The sequence below is a fragment of the Apteryx mantelli genome, chromosome 10, assembly GCF_036417845.1.
Source record: "Apteryx mantelli isolate bAptMan1 chromosome 10, bAptMan1.hap1, whole genome shotgun sequence".
Taxonomy (NCBI): Eukaryota; Metazoa; Chordata; class Aves; order Apterygiformes; family Apterygidae; genus Apteryx; species Apteryx mantelli.
Window position 1 is genome coordinate 10,710,232 of NC_089987.1, and position 20,098 is coordinate 10,730,329.

Below are 20,098 nucleotides of genomic sequence, written 5' to 3' on the forward strand. Positions count from 1 at the left end.
TTGGTTGAAAAGGCTTTTATCTTGCCCTAAATATAGTGTAGCAAGTCCCTGAGCTAACAAGTTTGCTGTACAGCTTGCAAAGACAAAGCATTTATGCATAAGAGATGAACTGATAGTGCTTCTTCTGTTAGAACTCTATTCTCCAGTAGTGGGACTGTCAGTGTGCACAGCACCTTACTGTGCTGGTTGTCATGCTATAATAAAGATAAAGGAAAGAAAGAAATGCAAGGAAAAAAGATATGGAAGATGAATTTCTGTGAGAAAATCTGTTCTATTCTCAGCTACTGAAAACATTAAAAGTTGGTTGCTACTGCAGTTAACAAAGTATAGTTAATCAGTGTATTCCTGCCTCCTCTGATTGTAAATCATTATATTCGCATTTGTAAAAGCATTTGGTATTATAGATGTTCATGATAGCAAAAAATATGAGACAAAAGCAAGGATACTCCAGTGATTTAAAAAAGCTTCTCATCTTAGGTTAATTCGTGCCTTGTCACAACAACCAATATACCAGAAACAAATCACAGAAATGCTGACTTGCAGTTTATCTGAGGTACTGCCAGAAGTTGTTTTCTATCCTTAAATAAAAGGTGACCAGCAGGAGAAGAGGACACAAGATTAATTCAGTATGTGAAAACCTTATAGTATGTGAAGTTAGAAACAATAAAACAAATGAATTGGAAAGCAAGAGATGAAGTCAATTAACAAATCATTCCTGCTCTGTCCACAAAACTGGGGTTTATTTTGGGGAAGGCTACAGCATTGTAACAAGAAATATTTCCCAGTGCTCAGCTCTGTAAGATAAGGTAATATAAAAACTATAAGAACTGTTTCCTAAACATTCCTAAACACATGCTAACACTGAAATTATGCCATAATTTAGCTCCATGTCATTCAGTGATCTGTAGCTTGCACAGGGCTAGATACAGGGTTCAAAGCTAAAGAGAGAGCTTAGGCAGAGAAAGTTCCACTTAAACAGTTAACAGTTTTATTGCCAAAAGAAAGAACAGGCTTGTTTCATATCCTGCCTTTGTTGAGTGAAACAGAACTGAAAACAGGATATAGGTAAAAATTGCTGGTTATGGTTTAGAAGCTCATCTGATTTACAGCTCTTACGGAACAAAGAACTGCACTATGTATCCATAAATCCATATTTCAATTAATATTTCAAACAAAAATTTAAAAAAATTAAAAAAAAATCTTTTATCAGGTTACATGTCTACAGAACTACAGGCTTAAATCAGGCCAGCTAAGGCCCTATATTTTCTAAAAAAGCAGAGGTTCACAGGATAGGGATAATTGATTATTTCTAGCAGCTGAGCTTTTTATAAGGTATCTTCATGGATATTTTTGCCATGTGCTCATAATTCTATGAGTTCTAGAAGTTTAATCAGAGGTTCAAATGTTAGCACAAAGTAAAAAAAAAAAGTTGTTCTTTCTTTGTGAGAAATTTGTTGGATATGAAAATGTTTCAGTGCATTTTTTTTAAACAAAAAAACCTTGCCCTTTGTTATCCTTGGGGGTTTAAAAAACAAAAAATCCCTCAGAGTTTAGAATTCATCAGGCTGTTTCCCTTCTACCCTAGAACATAGCAGAGAGTGATTATTTGTGTAAACTGGAGATATATCCAGCCCCCAGGAGATGGAGATTTGCTAGGACCAAAAGAGAGAGATGCCCAGCTCACGATAACCAAGGAGAAGTTGTACACATAATTCCCCACAAGTGCCTCTGAAAAGCTGATCAGGACTTGAATTACGAGAACAGACCTTAGTAAAATCCAGAGGCGGGTGTTAGTTTGGCCCATGATGAGAAGGAGTTTGCCTGATTGAGCTGCTGCCTTCAGTTCAGTACCCTGCTCTGCTGGAGGGGCTGCCTCAGGTTCCTTCCCACTGCGCACACAGGCAGCAGGCAGACACCAAGGTGCCACGGAGAGGCATGACCAGGAGCCACCTCTGCAACAGCCAAGAACCGGGCGGCATCCTGCTCCTAGGCCCGCTCTCTGCCGTGCCACGTTGTGTCACGTGGAATCCACTATGGGCCCCACTGTAATCCCACAGACCCCACCAACACCACCAGTGCTGGCAGTAAGGATGTGCAAAATTAATGTACAGCAGTCATCCATATGTGCTCCACCTTCCTCCTCAATTCTGCAAGGAGTCTGGTTTCAAAACAAGTGGTTGACTAAAAAATTGCCAAGATCATATTTAAGGTTCTTAAATAGAAGGATATAAATTAGCCTTTTCATTCAATAAGAACCTGAGCTTCACTCATCTTGATCTGAATTTCAAATTTGTCAAGAAACATGAAACTTACTTATATTCTGAATGTAAGCTTTTGCTGAATATTTTATGTAAGCCCACTCTGTAACATACTTCTGAGACAGATGCTATGTGCCTGGAGTCTATTCTGTATATACACTGCCATACGTATCTGTTGGGCTGGCAAAGCGATGATCTGGGGCCCGGTGCTCTTAGGCATTTAGTTAAAACCTGCAGACATTCACAAGAACTGGAAAATTTCAAGCGCTCTGTGTCTTCCAGGGCTGGACAAAGAGAGGTGCAGGGCAGAGGAGAAACTTCTCCATCTATTTTAGGTGTTCACACTATCTGCTTCAGTTTTGGTACTCTAAGCATATCCAAGTATAATCAATAAACTAGAACTAGACTTAAAATCAATAAACAAGAAAGAGGCAAGCAGGAGGATGGACGCTTTGGTAGACTTTTCTCCAGACAAGTATTTTGGCATGAGTGAGACAGCAAAACTTTCTTTTAAAAACTAGGGCCTGCATGTAAAAGTGTTACCAACTGTCATCCATGAAAGGGTCCAGAATCTATAGTGAAAAATGCCTGATCTTTCAGAGGAGAGACAAGCAGGGTCACCTGGGACACGCTTCAGAAGTCATAAGGGCAGCTTTCCCAAAGGCCAGTGGAAAGGAAAGAATATTCTTCTGCCCCAACATTATTATCTGAAGTGCAGGGAGTTAAAGAGCAGCATCAGTTAGAGGTAGAAAAAAAGCAGAAACTTTTCAAATTCAGCAAGGTTTTTCTTCATGTTCCAAAATCCAAAGAGGTCAGTTTTCTTGTCCCAGTCTAGTTGTCATCAAAATCCTCCTGTTCCTGTGGGATTTCACCACCATCCTGTGCCAAAACTTTAGGAGTAAGAGCCCTTTATTTCTATTACACATTCTTTTAAAAAGCCCACTATCAGTCTACACAAATTAACAGTAGCCCATCTGGCTTTGTCCCCGCTGCATTCATCCCCCATCATGCTCTCTGCACCCTCCTCGCGTCCCAAGTCCACTGCAACATCTAGAGTGGTTCCCCTCACACCTGGAGAAGTTCACAGGGTGCAGAGGTGAGTCATCTGCATAGCACACGCAGGCCCATGTCCTCATCATGTACGACAGTATAAAGGGAAATTTGACTCCCACGGTATGTCTGGAGAATATAGTTGAATTACTTCTGCTGCCTTTGTCCATGTTTCCAAGTAAGGAGAAGCTTTGGTAGGATCCGTCTTCCTTTTCATTTCCTGTCATGACGCTATCTGTTACGAACTCGTGCTCTCGAAATCCTTTAGGAGTGCAAAGTCTACCTTAACACCTACTGCTTAAAGTGACTAAGGGCCTAATGCTGCTCTGATGCAAATGATAGGAAATCCTGCCATTGACTGGAATTGTTCCTGCATTAGGTTCAGCTTCACAGGCAGATTCTCCGCTGGCACAGTTTTAGGTTAGCTTCTCCAATCTTTTTGTGGAATATTCTCCTCCCTGCCCCACCCCAGTCCTAGACCTGAATTCAGGGGATATCTGCAGTACCTTATTGCCCTTTATTGTCATTATCTTTCAGATATACAAGATTTGTCTGCAGTAGAGTCAGTTTACTCATGTTAGGGCAAATATTCACTACTACTGATCAACTAACTAATCTTATTTACTTACTTAACGGCTATCTTACTAACTAATCAATATTCCTAATAAGGTGCCAGACTCTTTTTCATCACAGAATCTATGAATCAAAGCCTAAAATGAAATAGTATATATTGTCTATTTGTTCAGTTCATTTAAAGTTGGGGATTTTTATGCTCCCATTAGGGAATAAACAAATATTTTTGTTTATTCCTTGTGTATTTTAGGGTCATCCAGATCACAAATGCATCTCAACCAAAATACATATCCAGCATGGAAACTGAGAAGCAAGGGCAGAAAGCAGAAAGCACAAAAAGCAGGGGTGGGTTCATTTTACAAAGGCAATAATGGGAACTAGACAGTGACAAAGCTACTACAGAGGTCTGTCATCTGCAGTGCCATTTAACAAACGCACTTGCTTTGTATACTAGATTTGCTAGCAGAGGTCTTGGTAAAACTTTAGGGTTAGTATAGTTGCATCCTCCAGTAACAGCACTTGAAGAGACTTAAGTTTCTAACAGGAAGAAAGGGGCACATTTCTCTTTGAAATATATTGCATCATTTTCCTGCTAGGAAATGGTGAACTACATTACTCACCTTAAATGGATTGATTTTGGGCTTCTTTAAATGAAGAGAAAGGCTTCATTTGCACAAGAAATGGGTTTTCAGTGGTTGAAATGAAAATATGAGCTATGGGACAAATAAATGTTCCATTCACACAGCCACTAACTAAGGAGAATAAAAATTTCTATCTCAGCTTAGCAAATATCTCCAGCTGCGTTTCAGATATGGGCAGCAAACCCACAAAGTGCAGATCTTCTGGAGATAAGAACTTCCCTGACAGTCAGGTTACTTTAAAGTCGTTACCTTCTGATGTGGCCCAGCGGGAGGCTGGCATCAGGGGGCAATCCCGCGGGGCTGCTCCCGGTGCTGACCACTCGCGGCACTGCCACCGCGTCGAATGCCAGGAGGGCCGGGGCTGCTGCCCGCCTCCCCTGGGCGCTTGCGAGAGAAGCCAGACCGCGAGCAGGATTCTTCCCAGGTCAGGCAGCTGAAAGCCCAGCACTCGCTTCCGTCACTTGGAACGACTCCTTACCTCGTGGGTACAACAGCACAGCCTGCCCTGAGACAAGGTCACTCCTACAGTCATTTCTTATATTTTGCACTAGCACCTACTGTGGTTGTAATCTGTTCCAAGAACCAAGCTCTCCCTAAATGTTTTTTTTTCCCCCCATTGCATTAGGATTGGGGATTGGGGTTGTAAAATTCATTAGACTAATGACCAGCTTAAGCCAATGCACAACCATGGAGCAAAACACAACACCGTGTTAAATTATAGTCATTCCAACATGGAAACAAGAGCGTACAGGAAAAAAGTCTAACTCTAAAACACCTTTCCTCCTCTTTTTAGGCCTCCCCTTTTTTGAGGCTTGAATTTTCAGGCTTTTCAGCTTCTCTTTATCAGCACTGTAAGCTGGAAATTTGCCTCTCTAGTTTTATTTTGATTTGAAGCTGAGATTTTCCTGACCCCAGGAGCTAAGCTCTAAGTAAAAATATTGAAAGGCTCATGCTAAATTCATAAGAGCAGTAATAATAATAATATCATTTGTATCATCTCAAACACATGGACATTATAACAATGGAAACGTTCCATGAAAAGACTCTAACTATAGGGGTGGGCAAAAAAGGTCTTAAAGTTAATTAAGCCTGGTCTGGAAGTCTAGCTGAACAAGGGCAGGAAATAGAGAAGAATGAACTGACATTTGAATTAGACATTTAAAAAGGGAGAAAAATACTGAATACTAAATATGCAGCAAAATACATCCAGACACACCCTGCTTTTTAACCTCTTGGTCAGCCAGAAAACAAGAGATTTATGTGTGTGTGTGTGTGTGTGTTTTCTTTATCTACCATAAAATTAATTTTCAGAGAAACACTAAAGCATTCAGTTACCCAGTAGAATAATCTGGACAAAGGAATTAGCACACACATACAGTTAAACATGTTTTCTCTGACTCAGATTACTATTAGTGCAATAAATATCAATTAATGTGACCTATGCATGATGCTTGTGTTAGAGACAGATTGTACTTTTGCTCCCTAGGCTTTTGTTGAAGGAAAATGACAAAAAAATCTTATCTGCTGTAAACACAGCTTCATTGTAATTTTTTTTGATATTATATTTATTGCATGCAGTTCCTCAAAGGATGGAGACTTTTCCTTAATCAAAGCTACTCAGTCAGAGCTCTGTGCTAGGAAGCCTCTCCAATACTAAGGCTTTATTTGGAAACAGAGGAGGAGTGGAAAAAGCTCTATAATACATTATTCTCATAGTGCACCTTATTTTGTTTCAGCTTGAACAACCTCTTAAACGTTCAGTGGCAGCCTTAGCTAATCTCTCTATGTACAGCACAGCTAACCAGGGGACAGTATCAAAACAGATCAATTCTGAAATGTGCACAAAATTTATTGTAGGAAACAAGGTTTCTGATCAGAGATGCTTGAGAAATCTTTTAGCCAACACCTCCAATACACCAGAATTGTCCCACTTCTGCACTGGGGTGAGCCAAATAACTTTTGGAGAATTCCCTTGTCCCCTTCTCACTCTAACCCCCACCCCTTGCTGAGGACGGGGGAAACTCAGTGCTGAGACACCAGCATCTCTGCCTAGTCTCTCCTGCTGGAGCTACCACACTTTGGGCGAAACAAATGTTAAATGCCTAAAAAAAAAAAAAAGAGAGAGAGAGAAAGAGGCTGGATCTACATCCACTTCAGATAGCACCAAGGACTCAAGATTCACTGTCCAAAATGAGTATTTAGCTATATTTGTAAAGCAAAACAGCTCCAACAGAAACAACTGAGAGAGACCAAACCCCCAATATTTATCAACCTGACAGACAGGGCTGAGCTCGCAGAGCATTAAGCTATTGCTCTTTCTGAAGGAGCGTTCTGTCTCTTTGATTTTGCTGAGAAACACCATCCTGTGGCTGAGAAACCTTCCCCAAGGAAAAGTGTGATAAAGGCGACCCAGTATGCTCCTGGAGGGTGGGGGGCTAAATTAGGGTGAACAGGCATTAATATAAAAACAGAAGAAAAAAATCATATTTAAAAAAACAAAAAGCACACTGTGTGCATACACCTACACATACCTCTCACAGGAAAGAAATCCTTGCAGTATTTTGGCTGGGGTCCTTGTCATTAGCAGCTTAGCCAGCTATGACATGTTTAGATGTACATGCGCACGTATGTCCAACCACGTAATGTTTACAAAAATTCCACAGTCAGCTAATATGCATTGCATAGGGAATACTAGGTAAGAGAAGACTGTCAGACGAAAACCCTCTCCTATCAAATGATGGCAACATCTGGGCTTTTTCTCCCATTATCACCAAAAGAAAGAGATTTTAAAAGGATCCACAAAACTGCTGGTTTTCTGACACAAAAGTCATTGGAAGCAACAGAAAATCCTCAAGCCGTTCCAAGGCTTGGAAAGTCATCTAGCAGTCTAATGCCAGCACTCAGGGCGTGAGTGGAAGACGCAAAATCTTTTGAGGGTTATGGAGACCGACAGAGACTCAGTCATTCCCCAGCATCAGTTAGACCGTTCTTAGGAATGAGTGCATCTAAATGCAAGATCATCACTGAAATGAATGTCTGCTGTTCCAAACTGTGTTTTCTGGGTTTATTCCACCCATCTTATTAGATCACTTCAGAACAGAAGGGTTGTATTTAATGCAAAGTAAACCTAACAACATAGCTCACATTTTAACAGCATCTGGCAACTGCCATCAAAACACGTGTGGCCAAGAGCAAATTTTCTCTGGTGGTTAGTTTCATCCCTAAAACACCTGGAAAGCAAAAAAATTGTATTAGTCATAGGTCCTACAAGCTGGCTGATTTAAAAAAAAAGGAATTCTCTAAATCAGCAAAGCACAGAGATCTATGTGACATGATGATGATGATGATGATGATGATATGAGAATATTCTATACGAAAACCCAAACTCTACTTGTGTGTCTGACCATTCTCATTAAATACCAGAACAGTTCTGCTCCTCAGTTGTTCAACCCTCACATATGTGCAACCAAGTCTCAGAAGCTGTGTGGAGATAGAGGAGGGTAGCATATGACCTTGAACTCAACACTGGCCATGCTGTCAGCTCCTCAGAGAAAGCCAAAATCTTCTGTTTATAATAATATATGTTTGCTATGAAACAGTGCCTCAAATTGGCTTAATAATTTTCTGTTTAATCACAAACAAGCTTCAAAAGATTTCAGCAGCTGGACTTGCACTGAATGCTTAAACTAGGCCCTGTGCTTAAGTCCATCTTATCCCTTCTTATATTTTGCGCTAACATATTTGTATCTGAAGTTAAAGGCTTTGTGCATGGAGAGACTGGATAATAACACTTGCTCCTTCTTTAGAGCATTCTAACCCAATTTGGGGTCATTTCAGAGAAGGCATCTGTAGTAAGGCATTTTATCACTGCAGTAGCATGTACAGAGTGAGAACTCTTACTCAGAACCAGAACAGAAGTATTTGATTGCTTCACATACTGTATCTGTTCAGTTTCAAACTGGTTATCATCAGCTCTCGAGTATCGCTACAGCCTCGGTGATGACAAATAACATTATCGTGAAAACTGAGTAAAGACCTTGACTCTGCACCTGCCATGATACATGATCTGCATGCTGAGAGTGTGAAACGAGGAAGATTCCTCAAACTCACCTAACGACGCAGTATGGCTCTAATAGACCTTCATGAGTATTTGTCTCCTGGGAGAGGCAAAAGGCCAACAGTTTCACAAAGACTGGTGGATTACTTGCTATGCATACCAGGGTGCTCATAAAAGGAAACTAGTAATCCATTAAAGCAACAATTACAGTGCATAACTGATCTAGTGAGAAGAAGAAAAACTAGTCAGTGCTCTTACTGCTTATTTAAATGATTTCAAAGTATTGTATGTGTACTGTATGCATAAGTGACTGCATCACATATATGTCATCCTCACCACAGTAAACCCTAGTTTAAATAACTGTACTGTCATTTCAACAGCAGAAATGATTCAAGAAATATCAGTTTATCTTGTCCAAATATGAGGCTTCCTCTAAGTCCACAAAGAGATCAGCTTAGTAGCTAAAGCACGTATTGAATTTGCTTCTCAGTTATCAGATTTTCAAGAAAGAAACTCAGAAAAAAAACAGGCTACCACAGATAGATAGATAGAAAAAAGATTTAATTAAAGGCTGATTAGGAATCATAGTTTGTGTATATGAGTCTCAGAAATAGTATTCATCTTTTGGTTTGCTAACTTTCCTATGTAAGATTTTTGGTGTGCCCCACAAAAAAACCCTAGGCTCCCTCTGATCTACATGGACATTGCATATTTTCATACATACTATACAGATACATAGAAATATGCTCACGTTTGATGAGATCATGTATGGGATTCATTTCCACAAACAGAAGTGTTTCAGATCCCCTGAGGTATCTAAAATGGCACCAGACATCCACACAAGGCTGGCAAATGTGTCACTGGAGCTGCAGGAGGTGTACGCTCGCTCTAACAGCAGCACTGGGATTCCCTAAAGCATGCAAAACAACACACCATCTATCAGCTCATTTCTTCCAAATTTTCCCAGAAAAATGTATTGCTGGATAAGATTTTGTTGCATTTTAATAGATGCCAAATTCAGAACTGATTGAAACATATATTCATGGATGGAATTAGGCAAAGGTGAATTTGACCTACTATACCGAGAGAGAAATTATGCAGTCTGCTAGTCTAAAGGGATCACCAATGCTTTATTCTTGCTTATACAAAGAACACCCCACCTATGCTAGACTTCAGCTACTAGGCTTCTCAGAGCATAAGAGCTTCAAATCAGCTTGCCAGCAGGTATGTGTGTGTTATATAGATAGGTAAATCAAGATCTAAGCTGAACAAATGCCTATTTGTTAACAGGAAACTGAGTCCGAGTCTACACCAGCAAAACACATTCAATAGCTGTATAACTAATTCCTACTTTATCAGATAAGACTCATGTAGGAATATAGACAGCACTCTAAACTGCAAACATGTTTTTCTATGTATTTTGAAAATATGCATTAAGACAATATTAACTAGAAACAAAGAGAAATCAACAGAAGTTAAATGTCCTCCTGCCTTTGAGATTCTGGGCCTTGGTGCTTGACTGTCCAAGAGACCTGGCTCTGAACTCTCTCAACAAAATCTGCATTCGTCAGTGAAGGATTTTTGTGAGCCGGGGTGAGACAGAGACCAATTTGATTAAGTCTTGCATACTGCAGTATGTAACAGTAAATGTTATAATTCTACTGATATGGTTATCAGGCTCCTTTTAAAGGTTATTTCTGAAAGAAACAGTATTTGAGTTGAAGTAGCACCAACACCAAAACCATTTTGCTGTTTCTCCTGGAGGTCATGCCTCTAAATAACGGGTCAGATTCAGAGCAATGCAAGGAATTTTCAAGCTCCTGTTCAAAACCCTTGGGATCTCAATTTAAAAAAAAAGGCTTCTCTGGATTTTAGAAATATTAGGGATTATGGCCTAAGTATCAGTAAGAGATACCTTACGGTAAAGATTCCCTTATGGTTTGCTCTATCTGCCATCAACTGTTTGTTCACAGCGGCATATTCCTCACCTCATCACAGTAAAGAGCTACAGACAAACCGAACGAGGCCCCGTCCCAGTGGGGAGCACCCACTGCTCCTTCACTGTAGCAGCTATGCAGCGACGGTGTCCGCAGAGAGACAGATGTGAACTGTCTAAACAGACTCTCATATGCCTAAAAAGAAAGTGCAGCCAAGGTGGATAAGAACATGAAACACAATCTTTCTGGCTTACAATGACAGCTGACTGCATCAGTAGCACTGCACTGTTCATAAATCAAAATAAGCAAAGCCTGCTGTAGGCTATTCTCTTTGCACTCATGCTAACATTTTTTTTTTTGTTAATCTACACAGCTATAATATTATCAGGCACACCACTGATGTAAAACAAGCTCCCGTGAAGTCAGGAGAACTCACTGATACAAGATCAGATCCTACACCTGACTTTGGCCTTGTCTTGTTTTTCCTTCAGATCTATGATGAAGCATCTTCTAAAAAACAGTCTGTTTGCAAATCTGTACTTTCCTTTTCCATAAAAGCTTCTCGGCAAGGAACAAAAAAAAATCTTCGTGACCTCTTATAACTTTCTTCCTCACTCATTTCTCTAAGATCATTCTGTGTGCAGATAATGTCCTCTTCAACCATACAGCTGGTACTTTCAGTTCACATTTGCCTGTATGACTCATTCGGCCATTTCATATGCCCTTCTCTTACTATTTACTGCAGTTCCTTAATCCTGGATTCAGCAAGACAGTTCCTAAAATGCAAGCGGGGGGGGGGGGGGGGGGGGGTGTCCTGGAAGCTGTAGGAGGTCGTTTGTGTAGTTTTTACTACTGCTTCTCACCTGTCCTTAGTGCATGGACATTCACTCAGTAGATTGGAGGGTGGTTTTGTTTCCTTTTTTAAAAAAAAGCCAAAAGCCAAAACAGTGCTTGCCTCCCCTCAATTTTTAACCAGTTCCGTATTTTAGACAACAGAAAAATATAAGGAGCCAAAACAGGAGCCAGAATCAGAATTATCTCCTCAGCTGTGCTGATACACAGTGCTGCACCACCAACATCTGAACAGCACCCAGTGCACAGAGCAGTGCTCTCGCAATACTGAGTGACTTTTTTTTAAGTAACAAATATAGTTAAGATACTATAGAAGTGGCTATTTATTCTAAGCTACTATCATGAATAGAAAAAGTCATTTTATAATCAGTTTTCAGGTAGGCCTTTGCACTCCAGACTGTTTAATTATTAAAGTGGCTATTTACTCAAAAGTACTATCATGCATATAAAAAGTCATTTTATAATCAGTTTTCAGGTAGACATTTGCACTCCAGACTGTTTAGTTTATCAGTGGAAACCACTTCTCAAATGCATAAAGTTGACATAAGGACAATCAAAAATATAATACCAGGTAGCCAGGCACAATGCACATTTAAATCAATTCAATAATCTGGAAAACACAAAGCAGCACACTGTTCTTAGGAAAGATCTATTTTAAAACGAATTGTTGAACATTGTTGAGAACACGTGACAGGACAGCTTTAATAAAAAATGAGAGAAACACTGAGTAACCATCCGAAAAAATGTTATATCTGAGAATGCAACAAAAAATACAATTGCTCCAAATCAAATGTTGCACAATTTACTTGGAGAACTTTTTTTAAGTGAAGTTACTAGAGTTTGAAGATCTACCCTAGGTCACATTTCTCACTGAACTCACTGTATGGCCTCAACTATTCGGACACATGTAGCTCAAGGGAGCAAAGAAGGATCACATTTTTGCAACTTAGATGCCAACTAGAAACTGCAGTGCAGGTAACAATTTTACCTACTCTAGTACTTTGCTGCCTTTTTCCTCGGGGTTTGTTAGAAGCTGGTTAGAGCAATGTTGTCTAATTATCAGATGAAGAAACTGGGCGAACAAAATCTGAGACTCTGTTGTGACACCTGCCCCTGGTCTGCTGTCCGGAGATGGCAAATACATTCAAGTCCTCTGTGCTTCACATGTACTATTTGAAGGGAATATAGCTTTTTATCTAACTGCAGTACTTTCCACCGAGAACTGAGGAGGCTTTATCAATTCATGTTTGTACAGCCATCCAAGGTCCCTGAAAGGCAGCATAAAGGATTGCTATGACTACTTTCTCCTAATAATGTTTTTTGCCTGCTTACCAAAGAACTGTACTAACATGCCGCCGCTGCAAAGCAAGCTAAACGTGCATTAAGCTATACGCATTGCAAAGAAAAAGGTAATTTATCCTTCTCATGTGCTTGGTAGGTTACCTTTCTATTTCTCACTGCTTATTATATTCACACATTCACCCTTGGTGTTAAACATGGTAGAGATGATGATTTAATTAGAAACCGGAGGGTTCTATAAGGCAGTGTTGTTCGGTTAGTTGACACTAGGTCAGATTCTCCTCTCGGATTAAATCTAGCATGGCTTCATTAGGCATAGCAATTTTGGAGGAGTTTAGACTGTGTATCAAAGTAAAATTTATCTGTTTCTGAAAAGATATCAAATTTAGAAGTGTTAGCTACTCTGTATCATAGGGTTTAATCCAGTGCAAATTCAACAGGATTCTTTGCATGGAGCTACTTAGGAATATTGGAGTGAGAGCAGCAGAGAGAAGGGGGGAAGATAGTCAGAAAATACTTATTAATCTAAACTAAAGCTCTACAAATTCCACTTTTCTGACCAAGATTTTGACAAGAAAGTTTTCTTAGGCTTGAAAGTGTCAAGCCACCAGAAGATACTCAGTGCAGATCCCTTGGACATCTGCCTTCAGTTTAGTGAAAAAAGGTCATCATTTTCCAGCGAGTCTTTGCTTTCTCAGGAAACATCGAAGCAGCAACACACATGGATGCATACTCTATTGCATTCATCCTGACAGGCGCTAAAATGAACATCTCTGCGGTTTTTGCAAGGCAGTTCTTGCCAGCCCTGCGCCTGCGTTCGGCACGCAGGGACTGCGCAGAGCCCTGCCAGGGCAGCGAGGCCGTGCGGGGCAGGAGCCGCGCGCCGGGCTACGCCGTGCCGCCGGGCAGAGCCGACCCGACAGCAGCGCCCCTCGGCCCGGACCCCACGGGGACGAGGTTCACAAAACCGCCAGCCCAGTCCTGCCGCGCAGAGCCTGCCGGCCGCCCGCCCGCCCCGGCCCGGGGCACCCCCGCCCCACCGAGGGTGCGGGGAGCCCGGCCAAACGCTTCCCCACAGGCCCTACGTGTCTCCCAATGCACGGAACATACTGTTTCCAGTATTTACTCTTCCCCACACTGACACCGCTGTCGGGGTTTCAGCTGAGTTTTGATTAACAACTAGAAACGGCAGAATTTCCAGCATTTTGGAATGGAATATATTCTAGTCTGTATTATTCATTTATCAGTAATTTTGTTAATTTCTTCTGCTTTGATGAAACACAATTTTTTGCATGGAGTTTTTAATTTTCCTTCACATTCATTCAGATTCCAACCAAGAAACCATAAGCAAAAATAATCATTTTAATTTCCAGCTTTTCTGACAATCAGGCATGCAAATTACCTGAATAATACCGACAAAAATCTTTTAAAATGTATCAGGAAATATCTATTGTTTTTCTGATGTATAATATTTACTTCTAAGTAAATTTCTCTCTTAGGATCTTCCTTATCACTATTTCTAGCTTGCCTGGAATCAGTTTCAGATATTGGAAAAATAATTTCTAGGATTAATGTAAGATTTTAGTCTGATCAACCAGAAAAATACATCATTTCAGCTACAACTGTCTACTCATTTTCCAAAGTCTCCATACAGAAACCTGGTTTACACTTCTATTTAACATGCAAGCATAGAAAAAGTGTCATTACTAACTAAATTAACCTCACATAAGCATTGATATGTATTTTTGAAGTGAGAAGTCCACGAGATATGGGGCAAACGCCACAAAAAAGTTAACAAAAGTTCATATGAATTTGTCATCAAATGGGTTTTCACTCCATGGACTCCTTATTTACATTTGCTGCTCATCAGTGTTACAGTTGATTACTTACCAAAAGAACTTGTGAAATGCAAACTGTTCATTAGTACCACGTTGTCTGTACCGCTCTCTCAAACAATTCTAATAATTACTCCCTATCTGCAAGAAGAACCTATACGATATGAGTCATGTGCCCCATAAATCAGTTTGAATACCAAAATCTCTCAGTTAACTGTCTGTGGTACCCTGAAGACCAAGAGTTATTTGCTAAAATAACTCAACACATAAAATGAATAATGTTGGTGGAAAAATCATCACCTGCTGAAAGAAAATTTAAGAGCTTAGCATGAAACTTAGCTATTTGAATAAACGGTTCCCCTGCTGTCTTTAAGGAACATTGTGGCCCCTGCTTGAATCAAAAAGGAGGTTTGAGCTATTGGGCTAATCAGAGCCAGCAAGGTAGCTGGAGCATGTACGTCGAGGCAGACCAGCGATGGGACATCACGGGGGCACACCAGGGACAGCCACGCACGGGAAGGAACCGTGCGTCAGCCGCAGCACGCACTCGGCTGTCCTCTTCTGCGTATGGCCGCGGGAGTCATTACTTGAAAAGGTGCATCTGATTTCCTCTTCTCAGTCCTGGCTGCCCCCAGCGGGCATGAAACGAATTGAAAAGCCACCCCCTGCATGTCATTCACCTGCCATCCATCATAAAGCGAGTTTTCTCGCTCCCGACTCCGCAGGAATTCATCCCCCTGCTCAGGCACACGAATATCTCTCTTCTGCTACTACCTCTGGCATTTCAAATGAGACCTGCTGGAAGAGAAAACTATCATGGCCAGAAAAAGACAGACATTTAGTACAGCCTGTCAGGAGGTAGCATCCATGGAACGTGGCCTTCACACCAAGGCAGTGCCCTTATCCAGTTACTGCTCTGCAGGGTCCTGCTTCTGAAGTGTTCGTACATGTTGCCGAAGAAGGGCATTCTTAAACACCATGACAAATTCAACTACTGATTCAACAGTTATGGAGACTCCCCACTGCAGAATGGAAAACTCACAGTATCATGCAGTAACTCTTCTCAGAGTCAGACTGTCCTGTGGAGCCATGCTAATCAAATATTCCTAAAAAGGCTGGCATGCAAAGCCCTCTGGTGTGCAGTGGCACTTCTACCAAAATGAAAAATTCTGAAAAATGCCGAAGATGAAGTAGACGGCATTTTTTGCAACGGGCTCTTCTGTCTTAGTCTATGTTTGACCTGCAAGGCATACCGGGGGCAGACCCAAACTCCACCAAACAAATTGTTCGTAAAGGGACTTTTAACTTCCCAAAGAGACCGGAAAAGCATCAACAGAGAATTCATTAATGAGTGCTTGAAGGAAGTGAAACCACCTTAAAATCTGAGAACATGATGGATCTGCTGACTGAAAGGGCTTCCTTAAGTTTCAGCAGAAATGTACCTCTATTTAAGAAGATTCAGACTAGTGAAGAGGGCATAAAAAAGGCTTTCAATTAAAACAGGGGGGTTGGGGATATTACTATAATACCCAGCAGTATCACATGTATGTCCAAGGGACATCTTAGTCTTCTCACAAATGCTTTCTATATTAATAGCCAGCCTTTCAAACAAGGCCTGAACTGTGAAACACATACAGGCCACCTACTCAAAAGGAGAGTTTGTGTTTGCTCAGTGGATCCTTAGGAATAATCAGGATGTTACCTCAGTCCCAGAGCTCCTAGACAGATAATTGTATGCTCCTTAGGAATTTGAGCCTTCCATTTCTAATAAGCAGTTCCCCTCTATGAGCATACCAGAGCCCTGGAGTTGCCGTTTCTCATACTCATTCTCAGCATCAGCGGCAGAACTCCCCCAGGGAGGCGGACGGAGGCCGCGACAGGCCCTGAACTGAGCATTAAAGACAAGAGAGCCGTTCCTGCAAACAGACTACCTGGAAGACACAAAACTTCTCTTTACAAAGCAGATCCATATCGACACCAGCATGCTTTAATGAAGATTTGACTTTTTAAGTTAATAATGCTTTCTGCAAGGGTGTTTTTAAATGTATCAGTTACGGTGAAATTAACTGCAATTTAAGTGTGCAGTATTGCCCTCCGTTTTCCCAGCTAATCACTTCACTACAGCAATACATGAGATCCCCATTGTACCACTGCAACAAGAAGAAATGACTTTTTGAACACATTTTCAAAAACTATAGTCTGTACTAGCTGACATTAACCAACTGGCTTTTTCTTTGGTTACCATGCTTCATAATTTTATGGATAAAAGACAGACTGAAGTGATCACAACACAGAATCATACTCAATGCCTCACACTCTCCAGTTGTAAAAGGCCCACATACCCAAACAAAACAATGCAAAACAATTAAATCTCACTCATTTTCCTGCAAAAAATTCAAAGCCCAAGTAACTACATGGAATACAAAAGAACTATCTGAATCAAAAAGATTTATATAAATCCAAAAAACTGCATAAAACACAGCTCAGGTACTAAAAAGCAGCTTCAAAACTCTTTTACTTAGCTATTTCCTACACATTCACAAATAAGGAATGTTCTACAGCTTCTGTACAATGTATACAAGAGAAATGTACAGGAAAGCAAAATTTCACGTTGTAATAAAATCTTTTTACTGTTAATGATGCTGCACCACAGGATAACATTGATTGCCTCGTTACCAAAGAGCAATTTTGGAAATATCTCACCGCCTTCCTGCCCAAAATATTAATTTAATCTTGCATTTAGCAAACTGTGTGATGTCAACTTAGCTCTATCGCAATTAACTGTTTCATTTTTGATGTACATGCTGACAGCTCCTAAGAGCTAATGAAAAGTCATTTATGTGTAATTTAAAGTCTGATTATCTGAGTGTTAAAGTTCCTTCACAGTGCTTTACATTGCAAAGGGGAAATTTAGAAAGAAAATTAATCAGCTTTGCTACATTAAATGAACTTCTCAATCTGATACGAAAGTCAGGTCTAAAGTTTGCTAATATTAACATATGATTTAAAAAATGGTTTTACCTGAGCATAATTTCAGGAATGATCATTTTATATATGGTAAAACCTGAGAATAAGGGATAAAGGAACTTTATATGTGTCTTCACACTTTTCAAATGAGAAGGAACTGAATCAATAAATGAGCTCTCTGAGCAAGATAATTTTCTACATTGTACTTGGAATTGATTGAAAATTTCACATGAATCATTTTTTCCATCCAAAAACAGGTTTTATTCTAAATCAATATTTTCCATATGAAGATATTGATTAAAGCATATTCTGTGTCAGGGAAAGTCAAAACATTGCATTTTGGTCTGTCAGGCCGGAACATATGATTTCAAGCTGAGTTAACATAAACTTTGATCTGGCTCAGCCACAGAGTTGCTGCCTATGGCTACTCCCCGCCACGGCCTTGCTCTGTAGTGTTTTCCATGGCACACAATGGCCATCTTTGCTACTGAATCTTCTCTTCTCATTAACTATGGTAGCTCACGTAGAAGCTGGGTTTGATGCCAGTTTTAATAACTTGCAATTTTTTTGTTTAATTCAAAGTTTCTTAGTCTGTTTGTTTTTTTACAGTTGTCATGTCATCTGGTTAAAATGGTTTTGTGCAAGGAAGAAGCTTCATATTTCCAATTTGATCAGATGAAAAGTATAGAAAATAATCAAATTTCCTCTAGAAAAATCCATCCCTCTAGGAAAGTCCATTTGCACTTCTATGTGTGCTCTCTCTGATTAATGTGATTCTGTTGTTATTTACATAGCTTTCATATTTTATTATACTTTCTAGGCTACAGAAGATGAAGCATCTTATTCTACTTTTCTCATTGTTCTTGGCTCCAGCATTTGCTTATAAAGAAGGTCAGAAAACAGAACAAAACTTTTCTTCTTCAAACGATACCAGTCATAAACGACTTAAAAGAGCCTGGATATGGAACCAAATGCATATCAAAGAAGAGATTGATACACCATTACCACACCACGTTGGAAAGGTAAATAACAGTCTTTTGGCAATGAATAGTTAGAAATGCAGACAGCAAATGAGCGTCTTGAACAGTGCCACTTGTTTGCATTTTAGGCAGAATAGAAGGAAAACAAGGAAATAAAAATGGGACTTAATAACATGCTATATTCTTAAGAACGTGGAGATAGAATAAATCAAGAGTGATGTCAAAGGGATTAGAATTCTTTGGAAGAATACAAATAAATTTTAGAGAATGGCAAGCATGGAGCATCCAAAGTGAAGGAACAGTTGCATTGCCTGCTGGTGTAAAGTTAGAAGGAAATCTGGAAGCTGATGTATGTCAATAATTTTCAGGCAGCTCAAGATTCTGTCTTTCAAGAATTTGGGAGATCAGTAATAATAAATAAATAAAAATAAATTTTGATTTAATGCTTCCTTTTACTGGAAAAGTTAGCAATAGGAAGTAGTTCCTCAATTAATGCCCTTTAGTAGATAATCTAGTTTATATTTTATTCAGAATCAAAAGCAGTTCTGTTTAAAACACTTACAACCTGTAACCTGAGTAGACTGACACAACAACTACAATAAAACTCCTCCCACATGGTATTTAGGGCACTTTTTCTCTACCAAGAAGCACTATTGTATATTTCCAGAAAACACTGTCTTCCCCCCAAAATCTGTCCATCGTGCCACAGTTGCCCCTTAAAATGTCATATACAATTACTGAACTTGTACCTCATTTCTAACAACAATAAAGCTCTGAAACGCTTAATGTATAATTGCAGTTTCGTGTTTCTGCATTTCATTAGAAGTAGCAGGTATAAATCTCTGCAGATTAAAAAAATGAGAAGTAATTTGAATGAAAGATGCTTTATTTGTGGACTTTTTTGTAAATGTTGAAATTCAAGATACTCAAACCAGAGTGGATATAAAAGAAGAGCTTTTATTTGATTATTTAATCTAATATGTTATAATCTGTGCCTATATGCATCACCTAAAGAACACACAGATACTGTAAGTAGTAAAAGGTTGCAAAGATATATCCTATTCCAGTTCGAGAAATCACTGAACTCCAAACTTCCCATTAGCACCACATGTTGGAAATGGCCATCTCCTTAAATTCCACCAGCGAAAATTTCCCAACCCTTATCAATCAGTAAGAATCTCATTAGGAAAAACATGGTATTTAATATTTTAACTTGATCTGACTCAGTTTTACTGAATCAGATTCAGAAATGATCACACAGGCAGGTTGTCTGACAGATCAGCGGGGCAGTTCCCTCCAACAGGATTGTCGTGATGAACAGCTGTTGTACATATCCACAGACTGATGGCTGTGATGTCTGTTTCTACTAGAAAGTATCATTCATCATGACCTTTCAAGTACATTAATTTGTTTTATGAACATTAAAAATATTGTATGAATTTAAGAGATATAGTTCTAATGTTACAGCCTCTCTTGAAACTGTCTGTTGGCTATCTAAACCTACAACAAGGTTTTCAGTTTGTTTTGTTCCTTTACTCATCAAGCTGTCAAACTGTAATGATGAAAATACAGATGTTAAATAAAACAACGAAAGTGTAGTGTATTTTATATATGCAAAAATAAGTAGTGGGTAAAAAATTTTAGAACTG

At 39.7% G+C, this 20,098-nt stretch overlaps 1 protein-coding gene across 1 annotated transcript in view; it reads left to right on the plus strand.

Moving 5' to 3' along the window:
* Positions 1-20,098, plus strand: part of CDH5 (cadherin 5) — a 34,294-nt gene that overhangs the window by 952 nt on the left and 13,244 nt on the right. The window contains exon 2 of the mRNA XM_013941135.2: positions 18,290-18,491. Within this exon, the coding sequence (XP_013796589.1) occupies positions 18,300-18,491 (192 nt within the window). The 5' untranslated portion in view covers positions 18,290-18,299. The remainder of the gene's footprint in view (positions 1-18,289; positions 18,492-20,098) is intronic.